This window comes from Aythya ferina (genome assembly GCF_964211825.1).
Source record: "Aythya ferina genome assembly, chromosome: 2".
In the NCBI taxonomy this organism is placed as follows: domain Eukaryota; kingdom Metazoa; phylum Chordata; class Aves; order Anseriformes; family Anatidae; genus Aythya; species Aythya ferina.
Genome location: NC_140297.1, coordinates 34,797,900 through 34,810,892, shown reverse-complemented (window position 1 = coordinate 34,810,892; position 12,993 = coordinate 34,797,900). Strand labels below are relative to the sequence as shown.

At 38.6% G+C, this 12,993-nt stretch overlaps 1 protein-coding gene across 6 annotated transcripts in view; it reads left to right on the top strand.

Annotated features, from left to right (window-relative positions):
* Positions 1-12,993, top strand: part of OSBPL3 (oxysterol binding protein like 3) — a 90,675-nt gene that overhangs the window by 36,380 nt on the left and 41,302 nt on the right. For 5 of the 6 annotated variants that reach the window (XM_084508841.1, XM_084508846.1, XM_084508844.1 and 2 more), the window contains 2 exons: positions 5,360-5,684; positions 6,228-6,468. In XM_084508841.1, the coding sequence (XP_084364967.1) occupies positions 6,376-6,468 (93 nt within the window). In that variant the 5' untranslated portion in view covers positions 5,360-5,684; positions 6,228-6,375. The remainder of the gene's footprint in view (positions 1-5,359; positions 5,685-6,227; positions 6,469-12,993) is intronic. The other variant, XM_084508842.1, reaches the window with a different exon arrangement.

Genomic DNA, 12,993 nt, shown 5'->3' with positions numbered 1-12,993 from the left:
GAACATTGTGCCTATCAAAACTGAATCGAGGAAAACAAATAGTGTGCATTGCAGTAACATTTTAGCAATAATGAGTATTAAAAAAAAAAAAGAAAAAGAAAAAAAAAAGGATTAAGCCTTGGTATATCTTTGTTTCGGTGAACAAAGCAAAGCTTTAAATAGCAATAGATAACAGAAAAATGAAAGCCAACCATGCTCGTGCCAAAGCTCTGATGATGGTAAGTGTTTCCACTCATACCAACCCTGGGACATTCTCATTAGCAGATGATTCTCTCAAGGTTTTTAGTACAGACTGTGAAATGACACTGTATGCCTGTTCTTTTCCTGACTGAAAATGAAAAGCCTTCTTCTCTCTTCTATTGCTTGATCATCCTTTGTCTTTTGGCTTGTAAAGTCTTCTCTGGATGAATAGGACGTCCATTGCAAACAGTCCCACTGCTTCTTTATTGCTTGAGGTTGACAGCCCTCACTGTGCCCACGAGCAGCGCTGTACTCCCAGCATTGGATTTGATCACAGCTTGGTAGCTCCAACTTTCTGGACAGGGAGACTGTGGACCCCTCTGTTCCAGCATCACAAAGCAGGTGCTGTGGTCCCTGGGTTTGGGGCTTCTCTGTCACGTGTGTGAGGTGTACTCAGAGCTGGTAGGGGGTTATCTGGGACCCTGGTCCTTCTGGTAGCTTGTGATAAGGAGCACAGAGCTGCCAGCCTGTCCCTTGGTAAGGCTCTGTCCAAAAGGGGACAGGGGAGAAGAGGAATGAATTATTTAGGACCCAACTGTGAGCTAAGTCAGTCCTATTTAGCTGTGTGTTCTCATTCTCACCCGTGATTAAAAGTTGGATTGAAAAGGTGGTATGACAGCTAAACAATTAACATTATAATGCTGCCATTACTAATGGATTTTTTTTAATCTCTAGCCACAAAGATTATTAACCTATCTGTCCGTGATACATATGTAGCAAATTTCATACAAATGTAATCTATCTCATCTCTGGGGGAAGGGGGCAACAGTGTCAAGATTATGCATTTAAAATTAATCACGTCACATGTAGTGTTAAAGTCAATTTCTATGGTAGATGTGAGGGAAAGGTGGTATTTTTATGTATACTTACATTTTAGGATGCATAATGACCTACTTCTAAATTTATATAAGATCTTTCTAGTACAAGGGACTGAATTATTTGTCCCAAGGGTTAGTGAAACAGTAGATACTTGCTTTGCTCCAGGAACATCTGACTAGACTTGACAACGAACCATGTTCTTCTTTGGTGTCTTATTTGGGATGTACTGTAGTGGATTGTCTCTGGGTGGTTAGTTGTGTGGGTTTTCTTGTTGTTTTGTTTTGTTTTCTGTGTGCTTAGAACACAGGATTTTTTTTCATTAAGTGATGAATATTATACATGAAAAGTAATCTGGTGTTAAATGCAGGATGTTTGTTGTTTGTCTGGTGTTTTTTTGTTTGTTTGTTTGTTTTGTTTTGTTTTTTTCTCCCTTTTCTACCTTCTGTCTCTCTTGATTAAACAAGTAGGACAGTTTTGTTTGAACTAAATTTTCCTCTCTTGGGTCATTGCAATAGCATGATTTAATTACTAGAGCAGCCTCCTTAAGAAAGTAGACTAGATAGAAGTAACGGTTTCTTTGCATCACAGAGTACTTCAGAGAGTAAGTAGCACATGTCCATGGCCAACAAAAGCATCTGCTCAACAGAGGCTGTGATTTGGATGGTATCTATAAATAATTTTATAATGCTTATAATTTTTTTTTCTTTAGCCAGATGAGACTGTTGGATATATTAAAGCTGACAATTTGAAGTATAACAGAGAAAGCCATGAAAGCATTACTTGGAAAAAACTATTGCTGTGTTTATCCAGGTGGACATGAGTGAATGTAACTTAATAATTTTATAATAGCTGTAGAGCTAAGGTCTCAGTATTGATTCTTTTTTAATTCTGTGAAAGTCACTCAATGTTGCTTGTAACTCTTACTTTGGATTTCTCAGTCTTGCACTGGCTGTGTCCACATGACTTTCATCAGGCTTTTCATTGTTCCCATTCTTCTAGTCACAAAATTTCAATTGACTACAGATACGGGGTGAGATGTACACTTTCAGTTTCACTGCTCAAATTCTCTCTACAGTGATTTTTCACTGCTGAATCAGCTCTGAAACAGCTGTTAAGTCTTTTTCTTCCAAAGCCATAACAAAAACAATCACATAATGTTGATTTGATGCTGCAGTTTTTCCAGATTTTTCTAAATTCATGCCTTTCTATTGTGAGATGTGGGATTTTGCTGTATGCTTATTGCTTTGAGAATTGCTAGAGATGAATTGTGATACTGAGGAGCTGTTTCGAGCCAATGCAGTTGTAAAGGTTTGAGGACAATGAGGACAAGTTAGGATGGTACTCTTTTGTTTTTTATTTTTTAGCAGGTCTTCCTGTTGTACATATTGTCATATACCTATTATTTGTTTTGATTGATTTAGAATGATAAGGCTCCTGGTAACAGATGATAAGTAAAGATAAGTACTGCTTATGGGTTTAGGACACAATAGCTATAAATAATATTGGATGCTCATGTTTTCTTACTTCTATAAAATGGTGAGGTGATTTGCAGAAGTACTCTTGGCCTACTTTTGCTGTTGTTGACTTAATAGAGAAGAATTAGGCCAATACTTAGCAGTTGTGACAATTCTTCTCCTAAATTTATTTGGATTTGCCTCAGCCTCATGCCTTTAAATTGTCTTTTTGGAGGAGACAGAGGTAGTTGGTAGTGCATGCTTCTGAGGAAAGATGGGAGCAAACATACTTAGTTCTGAGGCTCTCCTGTGGCAAGAGGAAAAGCAGAAAGTCTTGAACCTGAAGTAATTGGATCATGTTTACCTCAAACCATGAGAGCCTGCTGCAATTTTAGCTTAGTTAGCACAATTCTGTTTTTTGTGCCTGCTTTAAAGTCTTAATTGCTCATGTACCATTGTAACCTTACGTGCTGCAGGTAATGTAAAATATGAGTCACCCTAGAGAAGCTCAATCATTGTTGTTGGCAGCCAGAATACGAGTCTGGTTGGGATGCAGGATCAGTGTTTTCACACCCTTATGGAAGCATAAGTTGGTAGTTGTTGAAGGGCAACCATGTTTTCCTCTCTTCTTCCTGAGCTTGAAGAGAATTTTAAAAAAGGAGCACAAAGCAGTTGCTGGAGGATGCAGCAGTTTTGACAGATGGTTTGGAGCCGTATTCAGTATTCACTTACAGTTTCACGTTCAGATCTGGAATTCTCGAGGTAATAACTTGATTTACTGGGAAACATTACTGAAACATTAATAAGACTTCAGACAGAGGGCACACATCATTCCTGCCTTCTTCAGAGCTGGTAACAAAAGCCTTTTCTTAAGTCCATGTATCAAATTAATTTGAAGGAATACAAGAAAATTGGAAAGCCCTATTTTGGAAGTAAACCTCAGAATATTCAGAATACAAGGTGGTCTTTGTCACATGTATCCTTCCAGCCTCCTGCCTCTCTTAAGCACCTTGGGTTAGGTGGTGGAGTCATCTTCAACTCATTTGAGTTCTGGAAAAGTGCCCATCTCTCTCTTTTTGCTTCCTACATAACAATTGCCAAAGGAGATCTGGAGTTCTTATCTGCGTGCCCAAAGTTAAGTGGTGTAAGTCTGTGTCTAGACCATATCAGCATTAGCAAGGAGAGCAGTGCAGTAAAAGCGGACCTCTGTAGTGAATCAGGTAATGGCGAGGATCCCACATCCACACCAGGATGGGACCAGTCAGGATGAGCTCCAGTTTGGTGCCACAGCTCAGTGAGCACTGGCTGTGCTCCTGGAGCATGCCTTCTGCTTTCACTTCATCCAGAGGGGATTTGGTGTCCATGCTCCATGACTGTCCTGCAGAGCTACCCAAATTGTGGTCAGAAGGGGTGATCAGGAGATTTGCAGAGGAAGTGTACTTCTAATCTGTGCTAAAATGCAAATGTGGGCACACCTTAATTTCCTTTAGGCTCCACACAGAAAAAAAGAAAGCTGATGGAAATATCCTTTTGATTACATGGCTTCTTTTTTTGTATTAAAATCAGAGAGGCCTCCAGTTTGTTTTTCCATTTTCTGAAGCTTCCAGGGTGTCACGACCATTGCGCTGTGTTCAGATGGGCAAAGGGTATCACATAATTTCCATCTGGCATGTCCTGGGGGATATGCTGTCAAGATAATGATGACAGTAACTTTAAGTGCATTTTGCTGCAAATTAACCCTGTTTTCTTGTCATGAACTTTGCCAATCTTTGCCAAAATGCCAGGTAGTGAACAATGAAAGCCAAGTGGTAAAATGGTCGTTTTAGACACCAAGCAGTGAAGAGGACTGCATGGCTACCTGAGTGAACAGTGAACATCAGTAAAACACTTGGTGCATGGCACTTTCAAGGCAGTATCTAAACTGAGTTTACATGAAGAGAATTTATGTTCCTATCATGTTTGACATCTACTTCTTAACAGGGATGTTACCGTTAAACTGTTTTACTAAATGCACCTTGAAACTGATTAATAAAGTTGTGCTTTATGCTTACTCAATAGTTTAAACCTGTTAAAAGTGCTAGTCCTTGGTGAAGTGACACACAGAAATTTGTCTTCTGGCTAGGAAGAGTCTATACCTTCTCCAAACTGCACTAGTCCTATTCTCAGCAGTAATTTCAGTGCAAAACTGGTGCGCAAGGCCCAGTTCACATCACTGTGCTGTTGTGTTTTTCTTAGGCTCTTGCATTGTACTCTCTGGTTTTGTATTTATCAGATGGTTACTGGAAACGATTGCCAACTGACTCACCAGTGAAACAGCCTCAGCAGAGCTTGCTTTTTCATCTGACTTCTGGAGACTGGGACTGTTTCATTAGTGTTGTTTAGGATAGATTTGCTCTGGGGGTAATTAAGTATTTCTAAATAGGTAAGATCAAGCCATACAGCAGAAGAGGCACTATACACTGGAACTGGTCTTTGTTCAGAAGTTGGATGCTTCAGACCAGAGCAGTTAGAAGCAAGGCTTTCTGAAGTACCGGCTTGTTGTTATCTTAAATGCGGCACCTGTTTGTCACGGTGGTTTTGTTTGCTTGTTGTTTGTTTTGTGTTTTAAGGGAAACTATAATTTCTAAAACAAAACATTTTACTAGGGATCTTAAAATGCTGTTTCTCTCAGCATGGGCTTTTGTGCCTCTTCAGGAGAAGAAAAATTAATGGAAAACTTCAATAACCAGAGAGCCTAGTTCAGGACACTTGTGACAGTGTGAGCGATTAAGCAGGTTGTGAAGTAATGCCTCCCTATTCCAGCAATTAATTTTCTCTTCTCTGTGGAAATGTCTTTACCTTCCTAGGTTCTTGCACCGTTCCTCATGTGCAGATTTTTTGCCCAAGACAATAAAATCTGAAGCGACAGACAATTCACAAAGCTGCTCCGTCACCCCAAGTTTTGGAAAGCATCACCCTTTTGTTACGTCCTCTGTTCAATTTAAAAACAAAAATGCAGTTACCATGACAACTCTTGCCCACACTGGAAATCCATTATTGGGAGTTTCTGGCATGGGTTTTATTTGCATATGCTGCAAACTGCACTGTTATTAAACAGACTGTTGACTGTTCTTCCAGTCACTGACTTGGACAACTGATGTGACAGTAGTCACAACTTTCTTCTGGTTTCAGGTAAGATGCTCATGCACAGCTTTATATAGCTGAATTTGCATGCTCTCTACTTGTGTATATTATATGTTATATATGGTCTTTTTTCTTACAATCTGAAGCCATGCTTACTTGTTTAAATCATCAAAGAACTTGAAAAAAAAGTATTTTTTCAGTTGCTGTCCTTTTTGTAAGATATTTAGTTAGATGCTTTCTCATTTTGAGAATATTTTGATCCTTTTTTCATAAATATTTAGTATACTCTGTGTCTTCGTTAGTTGTCTTTGTTATTATTATTATGAATTTAAGTCTTTAAAATGATTCTTTGTACTGTACTTTGTCTTCTGCATAAATCATGACAATTAAAGTATGCATTTAGGACCCAAAATTCTTGATGGTCTTGTTTGATCCTTGAAAATCTATCTTAAAGTGACTGTTGAATATATTTCTAGTAGTGTACAGTAATGCGGTCAGCTTGTATTACCAAAGGCTGTATTATGATTCATGTTACTGGATGGCAGTAAACGATCATATCTGATAAACTCAGCTTTTTGTTTTTTCTTTTAGGAATTTCCATGGGATGCAGATCATGCCACTGGAATGCATTTGAGTAAATGATGAGTTCTGTATTTCTCAGGAGTCTTCCAATACCTTTGCTTAATTACCTTTTAATGGTGTTCTAAGTGAGCTGATGTGAAACGAATGGTCTTGGATCATGAGTGAAGAAAAAAGCTTTGGTGTATCTCAGAAAATGCTGTCTCCTTCAAGAAGTACTAGCAGCTGCTCCTCCAAGCAGGGAAGTCGACAGGTAATACAAATGCTTTGTAACCAAACTGAAAGCGTTAGCAAAACTGGGTGTTACTTTTGCTTATGAATACCAGTGAATCTCTTAAATTCTGTTTTCCTGTTGATTGTTTTATTTTATCACTTCTTTGGCTTCCTCACCCTTTTTTTTTTTTTTTTTTTTTTTTTGTCTGTAGTAGGATCTTCTTTTCAGTCAAATGCAGTTATACATGTTATACAAAGATTTATTTGTAAAATAATGTGTATATATATACATATATAACTTGCCTGAATTGCAAGCACTTGTAAAATTGAATTCTATCACATCGTATGTACGGTGTCTTTATAGTGAAATATTGCTGCTGTGGAGTCTTGATCTCAGTGGTTTGATCTTGAAATCCCAAATCTTCCTTAGAAGATACCGCTTCTGTGGTAGAATATTGGGCAACTGCTCTGCTTATTTCAAGTTTCCAGGGAAAGATGTGAGTGCGTGTGTGAAAGAGAATGCATTTTTCTGGAACTTGACATAGGGCCTCTTTGACATTAAAATGTTCCTGTGAATGCCTCTGTGCCTGTTGCTGCTGTAGACATGTAGTTAAGAAAATACATATTTGTGTAACATGATGCATCTGGATACCTAATGCTATATGAAACATCAAACCACACTTTGCCTTCTGCAGAAGTGATCATTTAAGCTGTTCTTTCAGCCTTACAGTTTTAAAAGACCTGACTGGGAGTGTTTGTACTTGATGAGTAAGACTGCTTAAGACAGCTTTTGTTAGTGGGCAAGAAACATTGACCAGTAGCTGTGCTGAAAATTAAGTTTAAACACACTGAAACCATGCCTGTAAAATGATGAGCAATATGCTCAACATAAACTTTTATTTGTACAGATGCTAGTTTAGTGGAGCTCTTGGAGCTGCTTCAGGTTGAAAATTTAATTGGAACTGAGCATCCAAATCCCCTGAAAGCTTTGGAGTCCTCAGCTGTGTGTTGAAAAAGCACCTGCTTTTCTGGGACTTATGTCCCTGCCTGTACAATTGGCAAGGTGGACAAATCTCTGAGCAATTTGTGCATTTTAAAATGCTGTGCTTGTAAGAAATGCTGTGCATTTCTAGTACACTAAGTATGGAAATCTTTGCTTTCAGGACACTTTTTGTTTTCCTTCAACATTATTTTTTATATCCTCAGTATGAGATTACCTTTAAAAGCATAATTTAAAATATTTTGTATTGTCTGTTCCAGCAGCTCATGTCAATCAAGTGTTTCGTATAGTATTTCAATAATAAGATTTACATGAGCATGACTAAATCCACTGGTGCTTTACATAGCCAGTAAAATCAGCCATACTTATGCAGGAGGAATTTATGCAAAAAACTCACTGCCATTTAACATGGCCAAATCAGTTGGCTAGCTGAGGCTTTTGATATTATTGTCAGTGGATCCCATTTCTTAACCATTTTATTCTCACCTGCTCTCTTTTGGAGAAAGGAAATAAATCAGTAAAGTTTAATATCACCTTGTCTGCACCTACTTTTTTAGTCTTTGATCACCTGTACAAAAATCAAGGTATATCTGACAAAGGTGAGAGATGCAGCTTTCTGTTTTATTTGTATTGCTGGTGCATCCATGTTCATTCAATATAGTCAGGCAGGTGGTAAGTTGCCTCATACACCTATCAGGTCAAGCTGAACGGAGATATAAAGTAGGTTGTTGCTCAATCTATATTGAAGGCAGTACAGTCTATAATCATAATAATTCATCATAATATGAGGCATAGTGATAAATATCTCCACTTTGATTAATGTTTCACTATTAAACCTTTCATGGTCATTCATGGCAGTACCAAGTAAGTAACAGAATGCATCTGCATCTAGAGAATGTAAAAGAGTCGAGTGACTTCTCCATGTTTTCAGGAAGTGTTAATGAGAGAGGCAAGCCCTCAAAAGTTGGGGGCAGTTTGCATGACTTGTTATGTGCTGAGACATAATCACTAAGCAAGACTAAAATTTCTTCTTGCTTACTTTTCATATATAGTCTGAAAATATAGAAAAACATTTTTTCAGAAATTAGTTATTCATTTTAAGGTGTTTGTCATTTTATTTTTTATAAGAGAGACTTCTAATATTAGGGAATTCCTTAATACTTTCTCTACTCTCTTCTTTACGAAGTGTAGTATCTTCCTAAGTTATCCTGTAACTTTGTTTGCATTGGCCAAAGTGATCAAGAGGTCTACAAAGTAGCTAAGTTTACAATGTTACTCCTGTTTAACACATTGTGGAAGTTTAAATCATTTTGCCATATGCTCTGCAAAATGTGGATTGTTGATTTTGCTATTACTTTGTTTATCTTCCAGCTCTATGGGAGGCTTCTTACTCTTTGTTCCAACGTTTGTGCCCCTTTCAGCCACCTTCAGAACTATATTTTTTGCTTGCAACAGATCTGTCTGGATGCATTTTTCTGTGCTGCTGATCTGACATGGCAACTCTTTTAATCTGATTAAGTAAACAAACAAACAACCAAACAAACAAAAAACCTCTGGACAGCACAGAAGGAAGGGATTGAGACAGTTTTTGTTTGTTTTTCCCATAAATAGTGAGATCTGAGTTCTGAGTCTCTTTGTTTTCCTAGTCACAGACTCTGTTGCAAGTAGACACTGGCACCATGTAATAAGCAGCTCAAGACTGGGACATGGAACCACAATAGTGTAAGGCTACCACTGGGGCTCCTGTGACTGCTAAAATTTAGTTATTACTCCTCACGGAGTAACATGTGCCAGTGGTATGGAGGATAAATGGAGTCCCATGGTGCAGAGGTAGGCCACCATGCCAGAAGCGTTGACTTGAAGTAGGGCCGCAGGACTTTGAGGGGCCTGCTCCTTCCTTTGCTAAACTTGGTGCCCTTTTTCTGCCAGATGCAATACATTTGCAGTGTGAACTGCAGACACCAACAGTTAATGGTGTTCCACTATGTTCACCTCACCCTGAAGCCCCGTGGCAGGTTGGAGAATACTGCCACATCTCATCTCTCTGCTGTTCTCTGCCAGCCGTGGAAAGGGTTGTCTTCCACAAAGCCACAACTCAAACCGTGTGTTGTGAGGAAGGAAAGCTGGTCTTGGTCTTTCCATTTAAACTGACCTATGTGAAAAAGTAGATATATTATGATAGTCATTTCTAAGTCTAATATGCTAACTAGCTTTTTAAATAGATACAGTAGGGAAAAAAGCCTTATGACAGGAGAGCTGCTTAAAAATACTTCATGTTCTAAAAAAGAAAATTAAATCATTTCTGCCAATTTTATGAACTGTAACAAATGCTTTAGTTGCAGCTGATGCCAACCCTTATCCTCCACAAAGCGGGTTTCTATTTTTGGCACTTAAAATATTCAGTACAACTGACTGCATTTTACACTGAAAGAAAGTCTGGCACTGTCATCTGTTTCGTTCAGGGAGCTGCAAGTGCAAGCATCAGTCTGAGAGCCCTTCAAACTCTTTGCTTCATTCTTTCTCCTGAAATAATTCACCTTGAGGAGCTCCATGGTACATAATACTGCAGAAAATGGGAAGGCTTTTATTTTATTACGTAAAGAAAATAAATACAATTACCTCATGACAGACTTCTCTCTGAAAACCAAAGTGTATGGGTTTTTATTCTCAGCAACACAGCAGGTATGCTCTTCAACGGCAGTGTGAATTTCCCATGCTGGTCTGAAATGAGCATCTTTGGACCTGAGAAAAAGTAACAATGCTACTTTCCTCCATCAGCCTTGAGTGAAATTTCTGTCTCAGGCAGCAAAAGCAAGGTTGATCATTTTGTGCAGATATTGGCCCATAATGATGCAAAACTTTTGGTAGGGTTGTAATATTACTTTTTTTTTGGGGGGGAAAGAGGGGAGAAATATGTAAATAGGTGTTGTGGGATAAGAATCAACAAAATGGACCGTAATGTAAATGCTTCCAGTAGCTTTCATGAGGTTCTGTATTTCTAATTTGCTCCTCTGCTGTTTCAGACAGATGAGACCAAATGATAACCAACCAGCCCACTTCATTTGCCTTTATTTTAGAGAGTAAGCAGTTTTCTTTTGCTTCAGCAGCTGCTCCCAGCAATAGCCAACTGACGCTTTTTTCTCATTAGATGAGGTGTCAGATCTCTCACAAAACAAACTACTGATAGAGATCCTGCAGGGCTTGGGTTAAGAGCAGACAGATCCAAAAACAGTCACAGCAGCAGTGTTTTGAAAACCTTGTGAGTTCAGGGGTTTTTCTGGGAAAGGTTGGGCTCTTTGGCTAGCCGTGTGGAACAGAGCCCAGTGCTTGTTGTTATTGCTGTGTTGAGCCTTGTGGTTATCCAGTAGTTCCTCATGCAGTTAATTCTCTAAACTATTCCTTGCATTTCCTTGTCTAACCTAGAGGATTAAATAGTCTTGTGCTTTTAAAAGCATTGGTCCATTTCCAGTCCAAGTAACCTTTGTGTAAGCTTGCAAAAACATGAGATTGCTGGTTTAACAGAAATGTGAGTAGGAGACTTGCCTTCCCCTGAGATTTGGCAGGCCTCTGGGCCTACTCAAAGGGAAGTAGTTCTACTTCAGCTCTTCTTCCCATTTTCACACTCCTTAATTTTGAAGACACTTTCTTGGCTGCCTCACTGAGCAAAAGAACAAGGAGAGATGTGGATCTTCTGCAGGAACAGGGGAAACATCTTATGCCTGGACTGCAGAAGAGTCCCAGACTAAAATTGATTGTGATACAGGCCAGGATATGCTCTGTATTTAAACTTTTTACCAAAACTGTTGACGCTGTGTATCCCAGGTGGGTGTACTGCCACTGAACTACTTCCCAGTGCTTTCTTTCTCTTTCATCTCATATGCCCAATGTAGCATGGATCTGTCTATTTTGAGGAGTCCCTTTAAAATTGAATCGAGATTTCTGTGGCTGATTGTGCTCATATTTGTGCTTGTCTCCTGCAAGTAGACAGCTTTATTAACAATATACAGTGTTTAAGCTTAAACAAACTCTGTGAGAACTGGATCCAAAGTTCAAGAAACTGGATTAATTAGGCAAGACAACAGAATACTGAAAAGGATCTGCTGTTTGATAGTCTTGACTGCTATCAGATCAGCTTTCAATGGAAAAATGATGTGTTTGGATACTGCAGTTTAATATATTTTGGGTAAGGCAATGGAAATAACATGCTTGGTAATCATGCAATATTGCTTTTAAGCTCTTCTGGCTAATTTCAAGAAGAAACAAAAACATAAACATGCCATTCTTCTTAATCTTGTAGATGTGCCCATTAGTTCTTAATTAGAATCATCTTTCATTAGTTCCATTAGGTTTCACACTTTTTTTTTTTTAATGTTTACCTCAAGTCCCCAGTTTGAAATCAGCTCATGTCAAGATTCGTTATATATTAGCTCATTTAGGAGAACATATTTCCCAAGGAGAGGAAATTTTATCCACATGTGGAGAGTGAACAGCAGAAAGTTCAGCTGTTATATGCTTAATGTAAATTGTAGCATTATACCGTATTTGATTATATTTAAAGAGGGTGCTCTGTCATCATAAGTCCTAATGCTTGTAATTATATACAGGTTAATTAAATAATCTTTAATAAGCAAAGAAATTCCAAACTCACTGCAGAAAGCAGGTGGTCTAATATTTCCATTTATGGCAGAAGAGACGGTGGAATATAAATTCTTTTATGCTTTCAAGGTTGGAACACTCTGTGAAAAAAGAAGAAAAGTCCTTAATTGTGGAGGCTTATAGCTGCCTTTGTACTTGAATAGCTGTCAAACCACAGCTAGCAAGCCATAGCTGGCTGTCACTGTAAGGGCACAAGCTGACTCTCTGCTTCATTTTCTGGCTGCTTCACCCCACAAAAGACTTGTGCTGCTGGTGTCTAGCAGCAGAGCGTGCACTGCTGTGGCTCATGTTGCGCTGATGTGCTGGAGACAGCCTGGAGACCTTCTGCTCTTCATTCAAAACATTAGCTGCTGGTGTCTATGAGTAACTTATCTGTTCCCTGACCTGGTATCATAGCAATTTTCCCCTAAGTAGGAGAGGATTTGTGATTATTTAGAATCCTAAGGGGGTCCCACATTGAGAAAAAAAAAAAAAAGAAAAAGAAAAATAAAGAATATGGAGTGAAATTTCTGGTTTTCAACAGCAAAAATATGGTTTCATGAGTGTACTAGTTAGAAATAATGGTATTTAAGGAGCTGTCAAAATATTGCAAATTGGAGGGAGTAAAGGAGCTGTGCATTACAAAACTGGCAAGCATAAAACCCAAGCCCATAGGGGCACAAAATGCATGCTGTGATAACAATTTAATTTAGAATGAATGCAGTTTTGACTTACCTTCAGGCAGCAGAACATCATGGCTGTGGCAGCAGAACATCATGGCAGCCTGCTGTGTAGTGCTGGCAGAGGGAACTCAAGTCGAAGAATCTGACCAATTTTGCAGTTTGTTCCATAAAGTGCAGTACAAGGAAAATAACAACAAAATAGTGGAGTGCTGCCACTAATGTGTTGGAATAAGAGATCATGTTGTTT